Below are 24241 nucleotides of genomic sequence, written 5' to 3'. Positions count from 1 at the left end.
TAGCCAACGTTGGTATACCTATATCTAGCGCTCCTATCGCCTCTACGGCTTACCTCTTGCTCGCTAGGGCTAAGCCCTAGTAGAATATTGAGGAGAGAGTCGTTCTAGTGGCAGAGCGCTAGGCTATAGCTATTAAACGGCTAGCTATTACTACTAAAGAGTTAGCCTAGCTAGCTTAAGATGCTCTAAAGAAGGCTAAGCGATATATTAAAGCCTTGACTTAGATATATAGGCACTTTATAAATATTAAATAGAATATTATAAGTATACTATACCTCTATTTTATAGTTAGCTAGTAGCTAATTAGTATAGTATAGGGAAATTTAGGGTAGGAAGGGTAGTAAGGATAAGGGTAAAGATAAAGGTAAAGCAAATACTTAAGTTCAATTCTTTTATTTTAATACGTTTCCACTATTGCCTAGTAGCTAGCTAGGCTCTACCTAGGTCAAATATAGTCTTATACTTCCCTAGCCTAGCTATAGCCTTTATATATAATTTATTCTTATATAGTAAGATAGTAGTAGCTCTAAGGTAGGTTATATCACCTACTACACGGACTTAACTAATATAGCGTAGATACGGCGATAGCCTATAGCTAGCCTATAGCGTAAACGCGCTATTACCTACCTTTAAGCGCGCTATACCCTGGAATATACGCGAAGACCCCTTGCTAGTACTGCTATAGTACATCGAGTTGTGGTGGGGGGGTGGCGTTGACAGGGGCTAGAAATTAGGCTTGGCGGGACCTCTTTAGCTATAACCCCGTGTGGAGCCGTGAGTGACCCACTTCGATCCTTCTCACAACGGATGCTGACCCCTGACCAGCGCCCTAAACAAGACGAAGCTACAGATACCGCGGACAGCAATCCTGTTGGAGGAAAAGATGTCCAATGTAGGCGACTACGAAGACGTAAGAGATAAGCGGAAATGAAGCTGCCATATCGTGGGTGGCTGTGGAATTGATGAACCCGTTGGAGATTCACTGCTGTGGTGGAACGAATTTCCATGCGCGCACCATGAGCTGAGCCGCTGACATGTTCGGACTACGATGGACGTTCGAGCTGGTCAAGACCCTTTTACCACACGGGTTGGGGAATTATCCTAGCTGGGTACAGTAAACGAGGGGCATCACCGCCAGATGGATACCTCACTTCTTTGCAATGAGGGCAGCGAGCATGGCTGCGGGGGAGGGGTAGCTGATTCGAAATTGGCCGGCATGTGCTGTTGAGCCGAGGCATTTCCGGGCTGGGCAATTGTTAGCTTCGCCCACTGCACTGTCTCTTGGGGTTTGCCAGCCATTGTCAGGGCTGTTCAACAAGATTCTGTTCAACAAAATGCAGTTGTTGAGCCGGCACCGCACCCCTTGGCTGTCTGGAGCCTGGACTAACAATGTGAGCTTTTAAAGGTTGGAGTGAGCGGCAGTGTACAGCGGTGAACGGAGCATACTCAGTATCCCGTCAAGAACGTAGGTAGCCACCTAAGACATCAATAATTCACCAGGGCGGTCGCAGAAGCCCAAGCAATAAGGGAAGATGAGCGAACTCCAAGTCACCACCAACAGCGCACGCAAAGAAAACCAGGATACGATCATTCCTGCCTCATGTTCGGCCTAACGTAAAACTGCAACCAGAGCTACCCCATCGGCTCATCCCAGTCACCGGGCAGGCCGTAGCTAGCCACAAAAGAGGGCCGACGGCAGCCGGGGGAGCAGAAAACGTGCATGGAGGCCGAGAACTGATGTTCATTGCATCATGTCGACCAGATGCAGGAGCCCGACAATGTGCAGGCAATCATTGGTTCCGGCGCAGCTACCGGTGAAAGAACACCTCGGTCAATGTCAGTGCTCACCCCTTTCGGGAGCTGATTCTGAAGGGCTCATGTCATACCGAGCGCACGCCATGCCAGTCACTGAGGAGACGTAAAATCCAGCAACGCGGCTGCAACGAGTCCCATGGTCGTGCGAAGGCGCGGCAAGACGGCATCCTCATCAAAGCTTCAGAGAGCAGGTGCAAGCGATGAGACCTTGGCAAGCGACGAGACCTTGGCAAGCGATGAGACCTTGGCAACAGGCGATGCAAGAGCAATCCGGCCAGACGGCAGCAGGCGGGCGGGGTAGACGTCCCAGAGGGTTGAGCCACGCCATTAACAGCATCAAGCAAGGCAAAGCCCACCTTCTGTTCCCCAGTGCCTCGGGATGGCGAGGCACATGTGCAGTCAGCGGTATCCGAGCAAGTATCAGCCAGCTGGGTTGTAGGCCTCCTGTTGGCTGGTCGTTTGTTTTCCTTGCGCTTTTGTCGCGCAGCTGTGCCGTGGGATGGACATGCATCTCTATCTTTGGGTTGCCGCAAGATGCCGGGATCCAAAACGCCAAACCGACGATTGGCGATGTTGCAAATGGGGTCGAAGAGGTCCAAGGCAGACGTCGCAAATCCACCCAAGAGAGCCGAAAACCGAAAAAGAAAAGGAAAAGCATGAGAGCGGGTACTGGTACAGTCATATAACAAGCCCGGTCGTGTGGGATGCTGGAGGCTGCAGGTTGGATAGACCGGACGGGAGCGCAGAATGGAATCCCCTAGCCCCAGGGTTACTGAGTTTGCCGTCACACACTTCCTTCCGGACGCAAGGGTCAAGGGCAGCATCGAGGAATGGCGACGGCATGCTCAAGGCGCATTCAACGGCTTGCTTGGGCGGGTCAACATCAAGCGCGTCAGCGAAATCTGGGAGCAATGGCGACTTTACGAGGTCCCAGGGGCCTGGCTGGCGCCTCCCTGGCCCTGAGCCTGTTGGGCAGCAAGCTGGGATTGCCACCAGAGAGCAAGGTAGTTTTCGTAGCCTCCGTCTGGCAACGCCAAGTTAGTAAGTTACTCTCACCGGCCACCTCAGACAACACCCCGGGGCACACTCACATATGGCGTATGGATCCGCTTGATTGGCGGTGCCGGCAGCAGCTGGGGCCGCGGACCCCGATGGCACGCTCGGAGCGACGCTGCGGGTGTCAGAAGGTTGACCGTAGTTGGGGTTGTCATAATCACGGTGCTGGCCACGGCCACGTCCGCCGCCAGCAGACTTCTGCCTCTGCATGCTGATTAGCACGGGCGTTGCCAACGGGGGTGCCTCGACCAAACCAGGGGCAATCATACCGCGGCATCAACCTTGTCCTCAATGGCGCGCTTCGCTTGGGCGATCGCGTCCCGGGAGCCGACCAGCTCGATCTCGCGCTCCACTTCGCCAGGTCCCGACGGCTGCAGCACGTTGATCTTGCATCCGGTCATGTTCTGCATTTCGCGGATCGTCTCCCCACCTTTGCCGATAATCATCCCTACGGCATCCGAGGGCACGTATATGGAATCGTTGACCTTGTCGGGTCCTCCGCCGCCGTAGTTGTCACCGCGACCACCACGCGCAATCGCGGGGTTGTTACCGTTCCTGCTGTCGCTATCCACAATCTCCAGAATCAACTCCTTGGCATGGCGAGCAGCAGCGGGGGGGCCGATGAGGTTGACGGGACGAAGGCCGTTCACGCTCTTGTTCTCGCTGACGATGTTGATGTGGCAGCCACTCCGCTCCTGGAGGTCACGGATCGTCTCCCCACCACGGCCAATGATCAGGCCCACGGTTCTATCAGGGACCATGATCTGCAGGCTGTCCTCGCCGTCCTTGGGGACCGGAGGCACAGGCCCTCGCCCGCCATCACGGCCGCGATCTGGACCGCCCCGCAAGCCGCTATCGCGAATGATGCGGTTGATCATCTCCTTGGCCTCTTCGCGCTGTGGGCGGGGGCCGGTGATCCTGCAGAGGCGGTACTGGTCGTTCTGGCCGGTAGGTGGGATGAACTGCACACGGCAGCGACTCTCGCCTTCGACACGCCGCAGGTTCTCGCCCTGGCGGCCGATGATGAGCCCGACAAGGCTCGCCTCAATCTCCATCATCTCGGAATTGTCGTCCTTGGCCCGCAGCGGGGACCGGTCACGCTCGCGGCCTCCACTGTGCGCGCCACGCGGCGAAAAGCCCTGGCGGCCCCTGCCGGGAGAGTAGGAGCGCTCGCGGCCATAGTCGCGGCCTTGTGCGTGGTCGGCCCGCCTCTCGTCGCGGTACGGGTTGAAATTGTCGCGATAAGACTCCCGGCCTCGGGGGCTCTTGGATCTGGGACGCTGATAGGGCCTCGAGTCGGCTTCGCGCGCATCAGGGTAGGCTGCAGCGTATCGGTCGTACGGTGTGATCCCCCGTTCTTCGGCAAACGCCTTCATTCGGGCAATGGCGTCGTTAAGATTGGTCGGTACTGTGCCCGAGTCGACTGGGCGAATGGTGCTAAGATCGATGTTCCCGGTCGATGACGGCTGCGGATATGCATAGGCAGAAGGATGCGCTTGGTATGATGCGGGCGGCGGTTGGTAAGGGTTCTGCGTCGGAGGTGCGTATCCCGAGGGCAAATGCGGCTGGGAGACGCCCGAATGGCCCTGCGTCGGAGTCGCAGCCGCCGGTCGCTGCGCAGTATCTGTTGCTCGACATTAGCCCACCACTCGCTCCCCCGGGTATCGCCAGGTCGGCTGGTGCTTACCGCCGAGCATCTTGAGGATGGAGGTGATGTCGGGTGTCGTGCCAGCCATGGTGTCTCGAACACGCGAGCTTGCAGGTTCTGCTTGTGAATTGTGTAACGGTGTTCGAGGGCCTGCGAGGCAGCTGTGGCGAAACGAGGCCAGCCGCAAGAGGCAGGCACGGGTGTAGAGGCAGCGAAAAGCAGAGACCTAATCCTATCTATCACGACAGTGAGCGCTATGGGCAGAAACTCGCATAGAGACCGAGTTGATCGCCACTCATTGTTGTCGCGACAGGCGCAGACGCACAAAGGAGGAATGGGGCAGCTGCAAGGTCGAGATCGAGGGCTAAGCCGCGAGACAGGGCATGCAGGGAACCAACACCAACCTGGGTTATTTATGCAAGGGCGCGAAAGACGCGTGAAGCACGGCGGATACGCTAGCGCGCTGCGTGACGGTCGAAAGGTCACGGCGACAAAAGGGAACTAGCTGAACAGCGAAAAGCACTCGAAGATGGTGCGCTCGCTGAGGTTGAATTGCTTCAGTGAAGGCCCATTTTTGCGGCGCAAAGCGGAGAGTTGCGATCGATTTGCAGTGGAGCAGGCCTTGCTTGGCATTTTCATGCAATGGGCTTTCACAGGTGGTGTTAGTCCACTTTTTGCGCTTAAAGGAGGCACGTGATTGTGCCAGTCGATAACAGTCGGTTAAGCTTATCGCATTGCCCACCAATGCTGGCCTCGCCCAGGTGAATCAGACTCTCGCTAAGGGAACCAACAGCAATATTCGGAACTTGCCCAGAGTGAGCTGTACTCAGCAACCTTGAACAACAGGTCAAGGTAAAATGCAATGTCTACGTCCTATATGTGCTATGTATATCATTGGGGTTAGCTCTGATGAACTTGGGTTTCCAGCCTGGAAAACTGTAAAATCTCAATCCCAAAACAGGCTCCAGCACTTCGTCAGGTCTTCCCTTTGACAGGCAGCCAAGTCTGTCCCTTCAGGCATGAAAAAGCTCTGATGTTTCCCTTATCATGTGTTGTGTCCGGGGAATTCAGGACCTGAACCTGGATCTCCTTAGCGCCATCTAGTTCGAGTATCGAACGTAAGGCAGTAGAAGACGTGGATGTGCGACACTGACTCTTTCCGCTGGGCCAAGTTAATCGATCGAGTGTAAGGAGTTGCAGATGCTTAGCACGTCTCGGAAGGCTGCATGCAGCACACATCGATTGAATATTGCTCAACAGCACTCTGTTACCCGAAAGCATTCCGTCCTTTACCCTTTGTCAAATTTGGGTTCTGCACCCGCACTTTCGCTTGGAGCGCATCACGGTTTTGGGGGGGACGGTCGGGAGCTTAGGAGTTACACATTACTAGGAGTACTCTCCGCATGAAATCCCGGCTTTAGGACCCCCAGGAACAGTCCGCACTAAACCGAAATACTTGCTTCTCCATTGCAAGTCATTTGAGCCTGTAACCACTTCATTGTCCAAGTCTATACTAGCCCTCACTTCTAGCCCGACAGGTGCCAGGTCGTGATCATCAATTGGCAGTAGCCATAAAGGAATCTGGGACAATGTAGTCGAAACCAGAACACAGGCTGTGCAACGATGCCTCATTTAGTAATGCATCTTGACAACCCGAGAGTACGTCCGTTGTGCTACTTGACGCAGCCCCAAACGGCCGTCGACGGGCCCTTGCACACGCTTCTCATAATACCAGCACCTTTAGATTTCAAGGGGCTGAACTTTGCCCCATGTCTGAACCGGTCTCTGGAAGGGGAATACGGCAGAGACCATCAATTCCAGCACACAAAGGAGGCGCTACCAGCTGGCAACTCGAAGGCGCTGCAATGAGCTCAGGTTGGGTTCAATTAGGCCTGGCCAGACCAGAGCGAAGCACAAGAAATTATCGTGCGACTTGAGATTTCCTCGCTGGTGCTCGGCAGCATGATGACCTTGGTGACATCTGTCGGGTGCCAGGTCATTGATAATGACACTTTCTGTTTGTTCCCGTGAGGCCCATGTCTGGAAAGCACTGGACAGCATGGCAAACTCCAAGCCATGCCGTCTTGCCTATCGACGGCTCCAGCCCAGTTGGCGACTGTCATTACCGACCCCATCCAAAGACCCGTCTTGCCCAGCAGAAGCGGCGAACGAGTGGCCAAGTTTGTGTGAGCTTAAGTTGCTGGCCTAAGGTACTTGTCCTCAGGTACGGCTCCTGCGATTTGCCGCTGCCCTGTGACGCCGGAGATCTGGCTGTGGGTTCCCTCGTACTTGCCCTGCGCGACATGAGGGCTCTTGCTAGCAAGTGGCTGTGGTGGGCACTGCAGTTTACTTCGCACAAACATATCAAGGACCGTTCCTTCCCTCCGCTTCCCGGTATGACGGGATGAAAACTACTTTCCCTCGAGTTAGGCAGGCACACCCGCCAGCAAACAACCTGGAAGTTCTGCCTGAAAATTGACCTCTTGCTGGCTTCTCACCTTTCCTCCCCGGCATTCCCCGGCAGCAAATTCCCACCACCTTTCTGGGCCATCCTCCAAACTCCCACGACTTGAAAATTTGTCGCTCCGATTTCCTCTAAATTTCTCGCACCTCGCCCTTCTTCGTCGATCTCCCGATCCTCTGCCACACCAGCAGCGCACCGATTTCGCACCCAACAACGTTTCGGTGGGTTTTGTCTGCTGCCACGGGCTGCTTGTTACCCCAATCGTCCCCGACGTCCCTCTCTACCGTTCTCGGCCCAAGATGGTGAAGAACACGTGGGTTCTGTACGGCATGCTGGCCGCGGCAGCCGCCTCGGCGACCCAAGGCCACGTTGAGGCATTCAAGGAAGCACCCCCGGGCATCAGCTACAAGATGGCCAAAGCCACTCACCCACGGTCATCAGCGAAGCTGGCCAAATCCAGCCAGCATGTCGAACGCCTCCACGCCGTGCATGGCGGCCACGGTACCAAGTTTAATCCCAAGTCTGCTGCGGCAATCCTCGGCGTCCACCAGCGCGCCGCTGGCGGGTTCGGCTACGAAAACATCACGGCAGCCTCTGCATACGGGACTCAGTATGCTGTCGAGGCGCTCTTCCACGGTCACCGGTTGCCGCTGCTCATTGACACGGGAAGCTCCGACACGTGGGCCGTGCACAAGGATTTCCGTTGCGTCGACTACTCGGGCGAGTTGCTCCCCCAGAAGACGTGCGCCTTCGGCGAGGCCTACCCGGAGACGTTTCAGTATGGCCGCACCAAGCCGGAGATGCACATGTACATCCAGTACGGCGACGGAGAGGTCGTCTCGGGGCCCATGGGCTTCTCCGATGTCACGGTCGGCAACATCACGGTCAAGAGGCAACAAATCTGCCTGGCGAACACCACGTACTGGTACGGCAACAATTACACCAGCGGACTCCTGGGGCTGGCGTTCCCCGCCCTCACGAATGCTTACCTGGGCGATGCCTCGGACCACGAGCCCGGCACCCAAGTGGAGTACTCGCCCTTGTTCACCAGCATGATAAACCAGGGCCTGGTAGACCCGGTCTTCAGCATCGCCATTGATCGCAACGCATCCAGCGGCATGCTTGCTTTCGGCGGGATCGCCCCGGCATCCGGCTTGGATCTAAGTAGGACGGCGACGATGGACATGGTCATCGTGAGTTTTCCTTTTCCACTCGAACCAAGCATTGGCGACCCTCATCTAATATTGGGACAGACCTCGGTGCTCGACATTCCTTCAAGCTCCACACAGTACTCTTTCTACTCGGTTATCCCGGATGGCTGGTATTTCGACCAGACGACGAATACCAAGAAGATTCCGTACATTGTTGACAGCGGGACGACGCTCAACTATCTTCCCCCGAGTGAGTACTTGCTGTCTGCCGGCTCTGTTTTCGGCCTTGAGCCCATCGTCATATCCAGCATGCTGACGAAGGGCGCTTTCCTGCTTTCAGGTCTCGCAGACGCCATCAACGCTGCATTTGAGCCGCCTGCTGTCTACATGTGGATGTATGGCGCCTACTTCACCTCTTGCGATGCCATAGTCCCTCAGGTTGCGGTGATTCTAGATGGCATCAAGTTCTTCATCAATCCTGTCGACTTGCTTTACCGCACCATGGTCGATCCGATGACTGGTCTGTGCCTGACCGCCATTTCGAGCGGAGGGACCGGTCCGTACATTTTGGGAGATGCGTTTATGCAGAACAGCTTGGTGGTCTTCGATGTTGGCCGGGCCAAGATGCGCTTCATTCCCCGACAGCACTACTGACGCGTTCTCTGCCGCTCGGTTGCTGTGCTGCTGTGGCTGCTGTCGCTGCCGCGGTCTGTAATTTTACTGCCGTGCTTTTGAGGAAAATATTTCGCGTTCAAGGTTGCGGGTTTGGAGGGATAATCATTTGATGTGGGCTCATGGTTGAGCGGAGGAAAGCAGATCAAGTCTTAATTTGAAATCTACATTGCAGTTGCACTTCCGCTCTGCCGTTGTTGTTCCACTTGGTGTTCCCTGGGCGCCTCGCTCCGCCTGCCCGAATGAAACGGCACATCCTGGCTGGCTGAGACACCAGACAAGGGAAGATTCCCTGGCCATTATGGCTTCCAGGGCAAGGTTGTGTCTTAGTCAGTAAGGGCTTCTCTTCTTTGCCTAAGTAGGTGTCTGCTTGTTTCGGCCGAGGATAGCCACGGATCCGAAGCGACTCTGGGAGCTTACCGAACCCATGAACCACAGCACACGCGCGCAAAGCCCGGGTCTTCTTCTGGAGGAGGCGGTAGCCGAGGACACAAGGTTTTGGAAAACCATGAACAACATTCTGATCAGGTAATGAAAACCTGTGCCCCAAAGCAGACCGAGTCGACCGGGCGTCTGCTGGAGTGGGTAACACACGAGTTGAGCATTCCTGTTCAGCGGAGCCACTTACATGTGCACACATAGACCTAGACTACGAAGCTGAGATAGGGAGACCGTGGATGGCCTGGTGAGCTGAGAGCTGCAGCGGAGTGGAGCCATGCAGGACGCAGAGAAGGGAATGTAGGTAGTTTAGAGTGAGCTGCTCCTCTCCCACACTGGGAGGCGCACAAAAGTCTATATTCGTGCGGCAGCCGGCCTGACAGGGGGACCCATGAGCGCAGTGTGCCCGGGTAGGGGGCGTCACGATGTGCCTAGTATGCGACATGAGCTTACACTCTTTCGACTGCTCTGAGGGGAAGTGTCAAGCCAGTCTTTGAGAGTCAGGATATGTTTCTCCACTTGTGAGGATGCGTCAAGTCCACGCCGCTGTCTTGCAAACGCAGAAGTACCTCTGGTATTGTATGTACACGGCCTCCTCAAATAAAAATATGAAATCCTCACATCCCCGTTCCCGGGGCAGTTCCGGTCAAAGTGCCAATGCAATGCGTAACTTGGGAGTTGATAGCGATGCTCCAGGCAGAACCCCCCTTTTGTTTTTTTTTCCCCTTTACCCATCTAGAACCCAACCGCCAGGGTTTATACCGCCTGGTCTTGTGAAAAAGCATGGCGGGGGTTGGTTGTCAACAACACTCCCCCGCCTGGCGCCAGCATGTAGGTACCGAATACCGAAAACTCCAAATCATACCCTGCAATGTTTGCCATGCCATACCAGTTCCTGATGCGTAACACGCCTGATGGGGTAATAATGATGCAAATCCACCGCTAAAGCATCCATAAAAAATGAAAAAAAAGACGATTGATGCAATGAGAGTACGCGGTTGCGACGGCGGTCAAATGCCGCCCTCCGGGACAGGATCCTCGTGCTTGGCGGTGCTGCCCTTGCCGCGCCAGGTGCTGACGGCCTTGATGTTGGCGCGGTAGGTCTGCAGCTCGGTGCCGTAGGCGCGGGGCGTCAGCTTCATCAGGGTGTGCAGCGGCACGGGCACCCAGGGGCTCTCCTCCTGGGTCTTCTGCATGAAGTAGGCGTAGATGCAGCGGATGACGGCCTGGTGCGAGATGATGAGGATGTCCTCGCTGCGCTCGAGCTCCATGATGATGGGCTCGAGGCGGATGACCACGTCGCGGTAGCTTTCGCCGCCCCGGTAGCGGTAGTTGTACTTGTCCTCGTCGCGCGCCTGGAAGTCCTCGGGGTATTGGTCTGCGATTTCCTGGTACGTCATGCCATCGCACACGCCGGCGTCGAGCTCGTCGAGGGCCTTCCATTGGAGTTGGTTGTAATGTTTTGGCAGGTGGCGGGCCGTGGCAATGGTCCGCTTCAGAGTTGAGGTCCAAACGGTCAAGGGCCGGTCGCTCTGTGCCACCAGTTAGCCTGATCGGGTCCATGCAAGGCCACCTGCAAGCGGACGGCACACAATGGCACGTCAAAGCAGGACCAGGGCAATGCGTTGTGCCGGCGTGGCTCCCCAGGTAGTGAACAGGGATGTGGGAACAATAAGCAGCCACTTACACCAACGGACTCGCGAACCAGCTCGGGAAGCTTACGCGCGTACTCTTCACCACGATGGGACAGCTCTGCATCGCCGCCGATGCGGCCTTCCAGATTCAGCGCCGATTCGCCATGCTGAAAGAATGTTAGCCTTTTTTTTTTTTTTCCTCTTCCTTTTTTCGTTGGAATAACTGACGGGTTCCGTCGGCTTAAAAGGGGTAGCTTACGCGAGACAGCCAGACAGAGCGTGGGCGGATGTGCAGGTTCATCAGAAAGTAAACGATGCGGCTTTGCAGGTAGTTCTGAATGCGGTTGATGAAGACCTTCTTGCCGACGTTCATGATCTTAAGATACGTCAGGTGGTCCTCATCGCCATCTTCGTTGATTGACTTGTAGACCTTCTCGTAGTGGCGGATGCGCTCGCGGAAGTCCTGGGCCGCCTTCTCGGGATCCTGGCCGACGTAGTCGGGAGAGGTGGTCTTCACGTCGCGGATGTTGGCCATGATCAGCTCCTCGTTGTCGCACTTAGACTCGACGAAGAGGACCTCGATGCCTTCGCTTGCGACCCGTTCGAGCACCCACTTCCGGCGCTCCTTGGTGCTGTTGGTCGCATCCAAGATGCCCACAACACCGCCGCTCTTGAACCACTTGAGCATGTCTGAGACGGCAGCCTCGGCGGCCGCGCGACGCTTGCGCTCGCCCTCGACATTGTTTGTGTCGAAGAAGTCGGCCGATGGATGGGGTGCGTCGTGGCGACGGTAATTGCCGACGTTGAAGGTCTCGGCCGGGATGGAGAGCCAATTCAGGTACCGCTGGGCTGGCAACAGCGAGGCTTTTGTTAGCAAGGCGTCCGGGGATGGAGGCCAGCCAAGGCGGCGGCACAACGGGCAGCGCGACGTACCTTTCTGCGCGATGTAGCTCTTGCCCCGGGCGGGAAGACCGACCATGACAACGCAGATGCGGGTGTCCTCGGGCATAATGCCAAACCCGTTCATCTTGGGAGCCATCTGGACGGAGGAGGGACAGCGACAGTCGCTGCAGCAGCGATCTTGGAGAAAAACGGGTGCGGCGAAGACGGTCGAGACATGTAGTAGCTGTAATTGGGTCCCAGGAGCAGGGAGAGTCTCGGGTGCCGGCGTGAAGATAACTTGGCCGCAGAGGTTGATCGCGTGAGCAGGCAGGGCCGCTTCCCCGGCTGTCGGGAGCGACGTCACTGTCCCGCCCGGTGTTCGTGCTCGGCGCACGCAGGTGACAGCGGAACGGAAGACAATTTGTGGTAAAAACAAAGAAGTAAACAGAGAAAACGTAGGGCTGGAAGAGAGGAAGGAGGAGACGAGCAGAGTTCAACAAGCACGATTCTGGCCAGCAAAGCCCCGTGCTGCACGAGACCGCCAGAACGGCAGCTCTGGTTCCATGATGCACACCCGATCGGAATTTGGCGGGCCAAGGCCAAAGGGATGATACGGTGCCCCTGCCACCCGAGGGCCCTGGCTCCGCAATTTTAGCATCCGATGGGCCAACAGCTCCTGGGCCCATCGCCGTGGGCCGGGCCCACAGTTCCCGGCCCGGATGGACCCGAAGCACAGCAGGAAAGTGGGGGCTTTTCCTCCTTCCGGGCTCATGGGTTCTTCCATCCAGTGACCCGCGAATGCACCTGCAGGCGCCATCTCGTTTTCTCAGATCGTGGACAGATGGGTCGATTGCTGTGGCACTTGCCGCTCTAGTGTACAGTGAGCCACCAAACGGTGTGTCAAAGAAACCTGGAACGCTTGTGCGCTTCTGCGTGAGACGGCTGGCCCCCCGTGCCCCCCACAGGGCCGCTCGCCTCGCAATGCCGGCTGAAATCGGAAGGCCCCGCCAGCAGCGACGTCCATCTGCCAGCAGACTTCCGCTAGTTACCGACGGGAAGGCGTCGGCAATCGCGTCCCCTGCATGTCTCAGGTGACCAGCAAAAACGCAGCTTCCTCACACGACAACCTCGGTTTTGGACTGTGGGAGGGTTTGTGACGGCTGGACACCTGTCCCTGGCAACCCGGCCCGCTCTTCAGCTCCGCGACTCATAAGCTTGGATTGTCCAATGGATTGATGTTAGCTTTGGGGGCTAGTGCAACTACCTAGGTACACATTGCTGTGTCTCTTCCCTACCAACTGTATCAGGAGATCAATAGATCCAAGCGACGCAAGATGTTGAGGTCAGCTGACCTCCAGAAGGCGCCGGGCTTGGCTCAATCTGGAGCCTCGTCTCGCCTGACACTACCTCCTCCAGTAGTGTCCCGTGAAGTTACCGGGTAGAGTTTTCCAGAAGAGAAGTGGGGGGCGAGCCATCAGGCTTTGTGCGGATTGGCATTCATCGTCTGCGTGCACCTCAGAATGAACCCCGGTAGCTGTCCATCGTGAGATCAAGTGAGAAACATAAAACTGGCATATCAAACCCCACCCGAGCGCCGGCATTCAGGGGTGCGAACACTGTTGATGTTTTTCGCGATTGTCTTGTTTCACAGTCGGCGCGGTGGGCCGGAGGAGTTCTGGGCCACCGTTTTCGGTGCAATTTACACCGAATTCACCGAACACAGGCTACAGCCACCATCCGTCCGTTCAGAACACCAGCATTTAAGGGATCCTGAGAATTGTGGAGATAAGTAGCCAGGCATTCAAGCCAGTGGTTAGATCTAGCGGCCGTATAACGGGAACAGAAGGCGCAAAACGGCTGAGTGCACTCAGCGATCTGTGTCAAACTAAAGTGGCACAACTAAAGTGACACACAAAAAAGACAGTTTTACGTTGGTCTTTAAGGCTGCGCAGGTAGTCTGGGACTCATCGACTCACACTTGTCCAGCAGGTCGAGGAAGCTTCGCAGTGTTTACCAGCAAGGCACAAGCTCTGTGGTTCTCCCAACACTCGTCTCGTTTGCGACCAGCTGCCTCAACGAAGGGACGACAAGTGGACTGGCGCGGCTTGACTTGCCTGTACAGAGGAAACACCGCTGTCTTCCCATATACCCGGATCCTCACTACGCGAGAGCAGAAACTGCTTGAGAAACGCGCACCACTATGAAACCAAGACAGACAACACCACACCAGGCTGATACACCTTGCATGACAGGACGTGCCATCGCTCTGACAGTTCGTCCGCCTGCTCTCGGTGGAGCAGCTACCCAGTCAACGCACCGCGGCGATGCAGCAGCAGCAGAGGCCACGGCTCAACACACGTCATACGTCGGCAGGGGCTGCCCTTCGTAGGTGAAGCCGGCATCCCACTGGGGCGCGTCCTCGCCCACGATGGTGCCGGCCTGTCCGTTCTGCAAGCAAAGCGCCTCGGTGGTGTCGAGCTCGTTGCCGATGAAGTCGGTCGTGGTGATCAGCGTCTCGCAGAGCGAGCAGAAAAAGGCCTGGCAGGTGTTGTACGAGAAGGTGAGGCACGAGTTCGCCGTGACGACGAGCTCGTCGCTGGTGGACAAGACCTGCTCCACAACGACGTCGCAGTCGGCAATGGACGGGACTTGGCTCTATGGGGGTTGTCAATTGCAGGCCAGAGTCTTGCAAGGAGGAGGAGTGCGGCTTACCGGGTTCGTGCACTCATAGAAGTCGCTGGCCTGGGCCTGACTGCGCAGCCTCTGCATGGCCTTGAAACTCTCGCGGCGCCGCTGCACGTCAGGGTCGATCAAGTCAGCTGGCACCTGCTTGAGCGCCGCTTTGGCCCGGTGCTGTGAAGGCTTGCCGAGCGAGGTTCTGTACTCGTTCGGGCAGTTGGGGGGCTTGTTGGGCGCTCGCATTGCCGCGGCCCCAGAGTATTTCTTGGGCCTGGAGGTCCGCTTGTGCGGATGTCTCGCCCGACGCTCGAGCCCCGTCGACTCGAGTGCCACGGCGAGGCCCAGAAGGTGAGCGAGGACAACAACGAGCTTCATATTGCGAGGGATGGAGTCTCCGCAGAACAAGTAGTGTATTGGTCGCTGAGTTCTCACTCGAGGCCGACAGACCAGCGTCTGAGGGTCAGGCTGCTTCAGCTTTTATGTGCGTTTCCCACCCTTTGGAATAGTCGCTCCTCGACCATCGCCCCATCGCCGCCTGCCTGGTCAGGTCATGGACCGCATATTGCTTCGGGCGAGGCCCTTCGGCGCTTGCCCCCATCCTTCTGCAAGTAAGAGTAGCGGCAAGAGTGCCGTCTGGCTAGCACCACGGAGTGGTTCAAGAAATAAATGATGGTTGCCTTGAACATGCTTCACTGAGAACGTCGGCATGCAGCGTCTTACCGACGAAGTGCAGCTCGTGACACTGACGATGCTACATGGCTCGGGCTGAGCCGTGTCCGTGCCTCAGAGGACACCGTCAACTCGCCGCAGAGAACAGTCAGGTTCAGTCGGCTCACACAATTCGTGACCCTCAGGGGGAAGGGTGGTATGTCCTGAGGAGAGTGGACCGTGGAAGGTTGACCAGCCATTTATTCCCACGACAACGAAGCGCACTCGGGAGTATGTGAAGAGGTTTGAAACAAGTTCCGTCTTCGTCAACACTTGTCAAAGGACAGAGTCTTCTTCGGGGACGGGTGACTCGGACCTGGAACAGTCAATGCCAAGCTGGGAAACCCAGGGGATGCATGGAACATCAACTCAACGCTATTTTTAAACGAGGCCTGATTGAACAGGAATCCCGACCAGCAAGGAGACGGTGGACAGGCGGCATCGGTCCCAGACTCGGCAATGGGCAAATGCGGGGCCGCACCCAGATCAAAGGATCGGTTAACAACAGAATCCGGGGCAGAGCTGGCAGCGCTGTGTACATTCACAGTTACACAGTGAGGTGAGATGGTTGGATACAACGCTGGGGGAGGGGAAACCGCTGCCGTCCGAGTGTCCGAGCTGAAGGAACCGCGCAAAACTCGCGAGCTGACCACTGGACGCAACTCTGGGGACGGCAGGATATTGCTTGCCCCGGTGCTCACAGTCCAGCCTCTCACCCTGGCGCTGAGGTTTACGGACCGCTCGAGAACCGTGTCCAGAGTGCCCGGGCATCCAATCCGTTACCGAGAATGCCACCAACCCGCAGAGGCCGGCCAAGGACGACCGCTCGAGCGTGGATGAACCTCCAGCAGGAAAGAGAGGGGAGCGGCTCGGGGTAGCAGTAATTGAAGTAAGTAAATATATTGGAGTGAGCCCCAATACGTGGTCTCCGTTGCGCGCGAGGTTGGAGTTGCAAGCAAGGCTCCCAACAAGTCAAATCTACTCAACGCAAATCAAATCAAATCAACGCAAATCGGCCCTCTTCGCAAGCAAATACGGCCCAGGATTTGACTTGTTTACTTGCAAATATTTGCCAAGACCGCATATTGGTCAGTGCTTCGCAGGATGCCGCCCAGCCCAGCCCAGCCCAGCCACCACAGCCACTGACAACTGCCCTGTTTTTTCCCACACTCTGGGCTTGGCATGCAAAATACGTCGTATCGCGACTTTACCCGGGCCATCCCAGCGAGCCAGCAAGTGCCGCAGCCATGCATACGGATCCATCTGAGGCCTCTGTGGGCCAGTCTGCGCTTATGAAGGTGTTACGCCGTGGCCGCCCAAGCGTTGCAACGCAGTTGGAAGCGCTGGCTGGCACCAACCTCCAAGAACTCGTGCGGAGGTCTGGGCAGGGCGTAGGCGATCTGGGATTATGTAAGCAATTGCTTAGTCAGAAAAAAAACCTGGCCACTCTCGATTTTATTGCATTTTTAAGCGATTCAGCCATTGCGAGTCCATTGAGCCAGAGAGCCAGAGAGCCAGAGAGCCAGAGAGCTAGAGAGCCAGAGAGCTAGAGAGCCAGAGAGCCAGAGAGCTAGAGAGGGCATGGAAAAAGGAGGTATGGCACAGAACAGGAAGGTGGGGCATGGAAAAAGTGCGGGGTGGCTATCAGGGTTAGGGATATGTATGGCATTTGACTAGATTTGGCAACCACTTGAGTAAACACAAATCAAGCCAAATCTCATCGCGGTGCACCCAAATCAACGCAAGTGGGGCCTCATATTTGACTTGTTTGACTTATTGGGAGCCTTGGTTGCAAGCGTCCCGAGTCTTGCTGTTTGCAGGGCCATCAGGCACGGCCCGCTGACAACCAGGTGCCAGGCGAGCCTGCCAAAACCCCGCCGGAACGCGGTCAAACATTTCACCGGGGTCTCTGTCGTCTTCCGCCAAGACCAGATAACTAACAGGGAAGGCGGTTTCCACACACCAACTTATCATGTCGCCCGATAAGCCAGCAGTGGGGAGGAAAAATTCCCCAGCCAAACTTGCAACGTGCGGGTTCGGACATTTTTGCGTACAGCGAGTAAGATGGCTTCCGATCTCAGCAAGAAGAGGAAATTCAAGGACGCCAAGGGCTCAAAGCCCGAGGAAGCTCTCGCCGCTGCCTCGAAGGCAAAGAAGCTGAAGAGGGACCCCAGCCCAGAAGAGAGCGACACCGAGAGCGACGCTGACAGCGACGCCGAGAGCCGCAGCGACAGCTCCCGCGGGGCCGACGACCAGGAGCCCGAGGCCGAAGGCGCCAGCTCAGGCGAGGATAGTTCTGACCGCGAATCGGCCAGGCAGGATGATGGGGATGACGATCAGCAAAATGGGTCGGCAGAATTGGATGCAGTCCCTTCCAAGGGCGGCGACTCGTTGCTTCCGCCTCCCGTGTCGACAAATGCGCAGGAATTCTCCGAGCTCGGCCTCTCCGAGAAGACCATGAAAGCGATCGCCGAGATGGGTTTCACAAAGATGACTGAGATCCAGCGGCGAGGCATCCCGCCCCTCCTGGCGGGCAAGGATGTCCTCGGGGCGGCCAAGACTGGATCCGGGAAGACGCTGGCCTTCCTGATTCCGGCCGTCGAGATGCTCAGTTCTCTGCGCTTCAAGCCGAGAAATGGTACTGGTGCCATCGTTGTCACGCCTACGCGCGAGCTGGCGCTGCAGATCTTCGGCGTGGCCCGCGAGTTGATGAAGAATCACTCCCAGACCTGTGAGTCTTCTCCAGTGCTGAGAGCGTACCCTCTATATCGACGGGCCTCGAGCTAATCTTCGCCCCAGATGGTGTTGTCATTGGTGGTGCGAATCGCAGGGCCGAGGCGGACAAACTTGGCAAGGGCGTCAACCTCCTCATTGCCACGCCTGGCAGACTCCTTGATCGTATGTTTCTTCCCCCCGGCGCAGTCCCTGCAAGTGATCAACGCGCACTGACCCCAACAGACCTTCAAAACACCCCATTTGTCTTCAAGAACCTAAGGTCCCTGATCATCGACGAGGCCGACCGGATATTAGAGATTGGTTTCGAGGACGAAATGCGCCAGATTGTCAAGATTCTCCCCAAAGAAAACCGCCAGACCATGCTTTTCTCGGCCACGCAGACGACAAAGGTCGAGGATCTCGCCAGAATTTCGCTGCGCCCCGGGCCACTCTACATCAACGTCGACGAGGAGAAGAAGTTCAGCACGGTCGATGGTCTTGATCAAGGATACGTCGTCGTCGAAGCCGACAAGCGCTTCCTCCTGCTCTTCTCGTTCCTCAAGAAGATGGCCAAGAAGAAGATCATCGTGTTCTTCTCGTCCTGCAATTCGGTCAAGTACTACAGCGAGCTTCTCCAGTACATTGATCTGCCGGTTCTCGACCTGCACGGCAAGCAGAAGCAGCAGAAGCGCACCAACACCTTCTTCGAGTTCTGCAACGCCAAACAGGGGACGCTGATCTGCACCGACGTTGCCGCCCGTGGCCTCGACATCCCCCAGGTTGACTGGATCGTCCAGTTCGATCCCCCTGATGACCCGCGAGACTACATCCACCGGGTCGGCCGGACGGCGAGAGGCAACAATTCCAAGGGTCGGTCGCTGCTCTTCCTGCAGCCGAGCGAGCTTGGTTTTCTGGCCCACCTCAAAGCCGCCAAGGTGCCGGTGGTCGAGTACGACTTCCCAAAGAACAAGATACTCAACGTGCAATCGCATTTGGAAAAGCTCATCGGGACCAACTACTACCTCAACCAGAGCGCCAAGGATGGCTACCGGTCTTACCTGCACGCCTATGCCTCCCACAGCCTTCGGAGTGTCTTTGATATCCACAAGCTTGACTTGGTGAAGGTGGCCAAGGTAAGAAAGCTTGCCCGCCTCCGCACATCGTGACCTTGAGCTGCAGCTGACCCGACGTGACAGAGCTTTGGCTTCGCCACGCCACCCCGAGTCGACATCACGCTGTCCGCAGGGTTGAGCCGGGACAAGAAGCTACAGCGCAGGAGGGCATACGGCAGCCAGCCACGGCAGGGCGGCCACCACCGGAAGTAATGCTCAGCGTTGGCAGCCTGGTTTGCTTTTTTTTGCACAGATATTGTCACGGAGTTGCGGCGTCAAAAGAAGGGTGGGGAATGCATACCCGGAACGTGGCCGCGTCAGCGTGGTAGACCTTCCGTCTGCTACTCATGTGTCTCGATTCGCAAGTTTGTTTTGTTCCCTTGTCTCCGCAGACACCCAGGATTCCAGCTATAGTGATGGTGATGCAGGAGACTCATACGTCTGTTACATGTATCTCGGCGGTAGGATGACTGTCTTAAGAAGTTGCAACTTGACGATTTGAGAGATCCCAAGCCAGACTTCCCCGATATCCGGTCCCGTTCCACGAACCCTTCAGTTTCCAATCTTAACTCTCATGCCGGCAGCTTCCCAGCCTTCTTCGCCGTCCATGTCGCGATGGCGTCCATCAGCGGCGGCGAAAGCGAGTCATACGGTTCCAGCCCCAGACTCCTGAGCTTGCTCCGCACCTCGTCCATGCCTTTGGGATCGAACCCCTGCTCGATAATGGACGACACGAAGGCCGCAAACTGCGGCTCCTGCCACCCCTTCGCGTCGGACAACTCGACGTGCACGAAGTCGAGCCCGTGGAAGGGGTGCTCCCTCTCGATGCGGCCGTACAGGTGGGCGCCGCACTCCCGGCAGGCCCAGCGCTGGATGACGGCCGTCTCGTCCACGACGGCCAGCTTGTCGCGCCGCGCCGTCACCGCGAGCCGGTCCCGCGGCACGACGCCCACGAGCGAGAAGAGCGCGCCCGCCGGCTTCCAGCACTTGGAGCACCCGCACAGGTGGTTGTGCACCACGTTGCTGCTCAGCGTCACCTCCACCGGGTCGGTCGCGCAGAGGCAGCGCAGCTTGCCGCCGGCGAAGGAAGGGTCGCCCTTGCTGATGCCGTTGTCGACGAGTGGGTGGAGGGACGGCGCCATGGTGTCAACGGGTGGTCGGCTTGCTTATTCGTTTGGTCTTATGGATCGTCGGACTCGAAGTGAATCGGAGGATGGGGAGGAGTAACCATGAATGTTACTAGGACCGCTTACATCGTGGATGCTGTGGTATATGTATGAAATACTGTAGTCCTGAACCGCTGACCGGACCAGCGCTGCGGACGTTTAACAACTCCCGATAGCTCAGGGGCGGGATTAACCGGCTGCGGATTCCCCGCCTCGTGCATGTTTTCCAGAGCCCCAGGAGTTCTCAAACCTGTCTCTCTCCTGCCTTACGCGTCCTCCCGCCTGGGTTACACAATGCCCGGCAAAGGGTTCCCGATAGCTCGACCGGCCCAGAAGATCGCGCCATCGATCGACACTCCGCTGGGCTCAGTGCTTCGTGGCACCGGCCATGACGCTTGTCTGGCCTCGGCAATCAATTTTAGCCTTCCCTTTTTCATTCTTCTCAGCGACAGGCGGCTTTGAAGTCCACTCCCGAAATAAAAGCTCTGCGCCTCCTTTCAAAGACAGCAAGGCCATGTCTGGACTGCGCATATGGCTGCCTCCCGGCTCGAGCCCTTCACTTGTCCCAACCTCCGAACCAATGCTGTAGGAAGGCCGGACGCATTGTATCAAGCTGTGAGACGGAGGGCCTTCGAAAGGTACAAAACATGACCGCTATCACAATTTTCAGGAATTCCCGCGGCAGCTGTACGACCGGAGAGGCTCTCCACAGCCGAGTCCCTCCCATCCCCACACAACTGGATCCATCCACAACCGCTCCACCAGCAAAAAACTCTTCAACATTGTCGATTATGAGGCCAACGTCCGCCCCTGCATGCCAACAATCCACATCGGAGGCCATTCCAACCGGGTATGGTGTAGCGGTAACATCGTTGACTCTCATTGCTCCCCAATCAAAAGGGGTGGTGATGCCTGCTCTCAACAGCCCGGGGTTCGACTCCCCGTATCCGAGCACTTTTTGCTGCTGGTGAGAGCATCAGTCAACATGATATGACCTCAAACAAGCTGTGTGGGTGATGGAATGTGGTCCCTGGAATCATGTGAAACGGCAGAGCCGGGGGTGATTGGTTGCGAGCGACAGCGTAACAGGCTGTTCACTGTGGCAATCCATCCATTGTGATGATAGAAGACCTTGCAGCCGTCGACTTTTGAGCCCGAGGTGGTAAATGCACTGGATCACAACTGACATGATAGTCATGCAAGGGTGTCTGGGGCGCGGTGACCGCTTCAGCCATCGTGGCATTCGTTGATACCCAACCAAGCCTTAGTCCCGGTCAAGAGTGCTGTCGCGCTCGGTACACTGGGTCCCCTGTGTGTGGCTTTATGGCTCTGTGGACATCTGCTCCAACATACCAGGTATGTATTTAGATATCTGCCCTCCTCCTCCTCGAGGAGCAGCACCTTCCCGTCGGTCTACATCCTCTTCTCCGGCTATCTCTTAACCTGATGGCCGCGGCTCTCCTCAAGTGCAGATTAGGTAGGTTGGCAGTTTTACGAGTCGGTCACAGAAGGCAGGCTCGGCGAGGGTGGACAGGCGGCCACTGAGCCCCGGCCTCCTTTAGGGAGGGTGCTTGACCAGAACGCTCAGCCAACACACAGAGGCCAGGTGTAATTCAGCGTCTCGCCTGCCCGATTCTGGCGTATGCAACCCGTATAGAAGGCGATAAGTCTCGTGTGTATGGGTATCAATCCACCTGCCATTACCCTCGCACTGCTATGCGCCATATCGAGGTGTCGTTGTCGTCAAGTTCGCAGTCTGTCACACTGCTCTTCGACGGAAGCCAAGATCTTACTCATCTGTGCGATATTCCGAAGCCCGTCCATATCAACAGACTGATTCCCATCAAAAGACTTCAATTGCTTGGATGCACTCATTCATCCTGCCGTTTAACCCTTCCTTTCAGCCAACTAATCAGCGTGGAGACTCCTTGGGCGCCGGGGATCAAACGGGTCAGCTGGGGAAAGGGTAATACTCAATCTTTCAAGCTTGATGGGACTCAAGAATGAAAGGACGAAGAGTCTACGTGAATGACACAGCCGTTCCTCGAGGCTGCAGAGATATACGCGTAAGATCTGTTGTGTTGAGTATTTTTTTTTTTTTTTTTTTTTTTTTTTTTTTTTGGCTTTTCTTGTCTGGGTCGATTCCCGGGAACATTATCTTGTTCATCGAAGAGAAAGATAGAAAACTGACCTTCACATAACGTGGTTCAAGGAAATTCGAAGCGGTATCAGAGTAAATCTGGAATGAGCGCATGACTGCCGAGGACCGAATGCCCGGGATCACGGAGGCATAACCTAATTTCGACAACGTTTCCACCAGACGAGAATGGGCAATCTCTCCCATCCTCATCAATTGCCTCGACCCTCAGAATCCCCTATCCTCGACCAAGCGCGTGAACTTGAGCCTCTCATCGGAGCAGGGCTGCAACACCTCCTTCAGAACAGGCAGCCACCACTTCTCGTGCGAATGGCAGAGCACCATGGCAAATGCAAACTCGGCATACTCAGGATAGAAGCCGCTATACTCCCAGTCCACGATGCCGGTTATGACACCGTCTTGGACCAGGATATTTCGCGGCGTCAAGTCGCCGTGTGTCAGGACGAAGCGCCCGGACGAGGCGCGCCGCTCCCGCTCTAGCACGCGCTTCCACTTCCAGCGGACGAGCGGACCTCCGGTGAGACGCGCCAAGCACCACTCGTCAAATTGCTTCTCGTCGTCGAAGGGCCCACAATAGGTTTGCTGGAGGCGGTCGTAGATGTTGCGCGTGTGCTGGCGGCCGACCCGGCCGATGAAGGGTTGCGTGCAGCTGCGCATTTTGGAAAGTTGAGTGCGGAGCTGGTCCTTGATGCTTGACTTTTGTGCGTCGCTGAGTTCCATCCACACATCGACGAGAGGTACACCGCGCACCAGCTCACTGACGATCGCCCTTGCCAGGAGCTTCTTTGTGATGATGTCGTACACGCCTTGCACTTTCGGGGCGAGCACGCCGTGCGTTGCGGCGTAGTGCATCATGTCGCCCTCGGAACGGTCTAATCCTTCGGGGGGTTTGACCTTGATGGCTAGGACAGCTCCTGTTGAGGTTGTGTGTTCGAGCACACGGTTGCCGAAGAAGTTGTGAATCTCCTTGCCCTCACCGGCATTGAGATATGACATGTGACGGAGGGCAGACCGGACGCTGCTGAGTGTCGCGTCCTCGGGCGGGGGGGGTGTGGACATCGCGGTGAAGGAGTTGACGGTATCCAGAACGATAACAACAGCGGAAGTAATGAGCAACTTGATTCCAGTTTTGAGGATGAACACAGGACAATGCGACGACTTGACTCGTCGTACGTTTGAGCGGTCGACTCTCAACAGCGCAGCCCGCGATTCTCTCGTTGGTTGGCGGGAGGGAATAAATAAACCAACCCAATAAGTTCATCGGCAAAGACGGCCCAATAGCTAACATTGGCTAGCCGCGCGTTTCAAATAGGCTTCCACACTGTGTAGGCACTGTGTCCACAAACAAGCGGCGCTGGAACCGAACTTGGGGTATCTTGGTTTTTTTCATGTCGAGCGAAACGAGCTGGAGACGAGGATAGTGCGATCGGATGCGACATATAGGATCAATGTTTGAATAACAGTCTCTTACAGACACAGTGTGTTCGCTGAGGTCATGCGGGAATGCGTTGTTGTACCTTGGTATTATTGAACTACCTTAAGGTGCCAGCACTTGCTGGCATGCGTGCCAACGCTCACGGAATGCGCCCCCCAAGCACTCGGAATCTACCTGAATATGGACCCCTCCATTCCTCCCGTCACAGTACCCAAAGCATTGTTCTTCTTCCTCCGTGACTGGCTAACGGGGCAAACCCTCGCCTACATGCAGCAACTACCCGGAAAATTCGAATTCGGGGCAAAAACGCCATGGTGCGACGAAACTTAACTCCCAAAGTGGTTGGTTACTGTTCAGCGTACAGGTTATGCCGGACTCTGACATGCCAGCTCGTTTCCGAGAAACAAGACCCAAAAAAGAAAGAAAGATGAGAAACGAATGGAAGCAGCATGAAAGAGCGGAAACGAGACAATCAATTGGCGGAAATGATTGAACAACATCCGTCACC

The 24241-nt window shown here is 56.3% G+C and overlaps 7 protein-coding genes and 1 non-coding gene across 8 annotated transcripts; 3 read left to right on the top strand and 5 right to left on the bottom strand.

Annotated features, from left to right (window-relative positions):
* Positions 1–2616: 2616 nt before the first annotated feature.
* THITE_2124810 (uncharacterized protein) lies at positions 2617–4845 on the bottom strand. Its single transcript, XM_003658207.1, has 4 exons — positions 4559–4845; positions 3141–4495; positions 2907–3075; positions 2617–2839 (listed from the first exon to the last, which is right to left on the bottom strand). The coding sequence occupies exons 1-4, from the start codon at positions 4605–4607 to the stop codon at positions 2736–2738; spliced, it is 1677 nt and encodes a 558-aa protein (XP_003658255.1). The 5' UTR covers positions 4608–4845; the 3' UTR covers positions 2617–2735.
* A 2467-nt stretch (positions 4846–7312) lies between these two features.
* THITE_50908 (uncharacterized protein) lies at positions 7313–8788 on the top strand (the record flags this gene model as incomplete). The annotated part of the gene is made up of 3 exons (XM_003658206.1): positions 7313–8176; positions 8237–8384; positions 8475–8788. 3 exons carry the CDS (start codon positions 7313–7315, stop codon positions 8786–8788), a joined length of 1326 nt encoding a protein of 441 aa, XP_003658254.1.
* Positions 8789–10198: 1410 nt separating this feature from the next.
* Positions 10199–12018, bottom strand: THITE_2124808 (uncharacterized protein). The gene is made up of 4 exons (XM_003658205.1): positions 11812–12018; positions 11138–11727; positions 10932–11045; positions 10199–10776 (listed from the first exon to the last, which is right to left on the bottom strand). Exons 1-4 carry the CDS (start codon positions 11915–11917, stop codon positions 10255–10257), a joined length of 1332 nt encoding a protein of 443 aa, XP_003658253.1. The 5' UTR covers positions 11918–12018; the 3' UTR covers positions 10199–10254.
* Positions 12019–14109: 2091 nt separating this feature from the next.
* On the bottom strand, positions 14110–14814 carry THITE_2093413 (uncharacterized protein; the record flags this gene model as incomplete). The annotated part of the gene is made up of 2 exons (XM_003658204.1): positions 14110–14415; positions 14473–14814. 2 exons carry the CDS (start codon positions 14812–14814, stop codon positions 14110–14112), a joined length of 648 nt encoding a protein of 215 aa, XP_003658252.1.
* Positions 14815–17140: 2326 nt separating this feature from the next.
* Positions 17141–19388, top strand: THITE_2124801 (uncharacterized protein). The gene is made up of 4 exons (XM_003658203.1): positions 17141–17878; positions 17947–18045; positions 18106–18995; positions 19059–19388. The coding sequence occupies exons 1-4, from the start codon at positions 17212–17214 to the stop codon at positions 19185–19187; spliced, it is 1785 nt and encodes a 594-aa protein (XP_003658251.1). The 5' UTR covers positions 17141–17211; the 3' UTR covers positions 19188–19388.
* A 158-nt stretch (positions 19389–19546) lies between these two features.
* On the bottom strand, positions 19547–20116 carry THITE_49799 (uncharacterized protein; the record flags this gene model as incomplete). Its single annotated transcript, XM_003658202.1, has 1 exon — positions 19547–20116. One exon carries the CDS (start codon positions 20114–20116, stop codon positions 19547–19549), a length of 570 nt encoding a protein of 189 aa, XP_003658250.1.
* Positions 20117–20986: 870 nt separating this feature from the next.
* Positions 20987–21092, top strand: THITE_t149. Its single transcript has one exon. It is a non-coding gene; the product is annotated as a tRNA-Glu (tRNA).
* A 1083-nt stretch (positions 21093–22175) lies between these two features.
* THITE_2124798 (uncharacterized protein) lies at positions 22176–23570 on the bottom strand. The gene has a single exon (XM_003658201.1). The coding sequence runs from the start codon at positions 23355–23357 to the stop codon at positions 22506–22508; it is 852 nt and encodes a 283-aa protein (XP_003658249.1). The 5' UTR covers positions 23358–23570; the 3' UTR covers positions 22176–22505.
* Positions 23571–24241: the final 671 nt, after the last annotated feature.

The sequence above is a fragment of the Thermothielavioides terrestris genome, chromosome 6 (genome assembly GCF_000226115.1).
Source record: "Thermothielavioides terrestris NRRL 8126 chromosome 6, complete sequence".
Lineage (NCBI taxonomy): Eukaryota > Fungi > Ascomycota > Sordariomycetes > Sordariales > Chaetomiaceae > Thermothielavioides > Thermothielavioides terrestris.
Note: the sequence above shows the minus strand (reverse complement) of the source record. Positions and strands in the feature narration are given on the sequence as shown.

Bases quoted from the DNA above. Each gene is read 5' to 3' on its own strand.
- THITE_2124810 (XM_003658207.1), bottom strand. From the start codon at position 4,607: ATGGCTGGCACGACACCCGACATCACCTCCATCCTCAAGATGCTCGGC. The intron at 3,076-3,140 runs GTATGATTGCCC...ATCAGCATGCAG, and splicing joins AGGACAAGGTTGATGCCGCG to AGGCAGAAGTCTGCTGGCGG. The intron at 2,840-2,906 runs GTGAGTGTGCCC...TGGCGTTGCCAG, and splicing joins AGCGGATCCATACGCCATAT to ACGGAGGCTACGAAAACTAC.
- THITE_2124808 (XM_003658205.1), bottom strand. From the start codon at position 11,917: ATGGCTCCCAAGATGAACGGGTTTGGCATTATGCCCGAGGACACCCGC. The intron at 11,728-11,811 runs GTACGTCGCGCT...CGCTGTTGCCAG, and splicing joins GAGCTACATCGCGCAGAAAG to CCCAGCGGTACCTGAATTGG. The intron at 11,046-11,137 runs GTAAGCTACCCC...ACATTCTTTCAG, and splicing joins GCTCTGTCTGGCTGTCTCGC to CATGGCGAATCGGCGCTGAA.
- THITE_2124801 (XM_003658203.1), top strand. From the start codon at position 17,212: ATGGCTTCCGATCTCAGCAAGAAGAGGAAATTCAAGGACGCCAAGGGC. The intron at 18,046-18,105 runs GTATGTTTCTTC...TGACCCCAACAG, and splicing joins GCCTGGCAGACTCCTTGATC to ACCTTCAAAACACCCCATTT. The intron at 18,996-19,058 runs GTAAGAAAGCTT...CCGACGTGACAG, and splicing joins ACTTGGTGAAGGTGGCCAAG to AGCTTTGGCTTCGCCACGCC.
- THITE_2124798 (XM_003658201.1), bottom strand. From the start codon at position 23,357: ATGTCCACACCCCCCCCGCCCGAGGACGCGACACTCAGCAGCGTCCGG.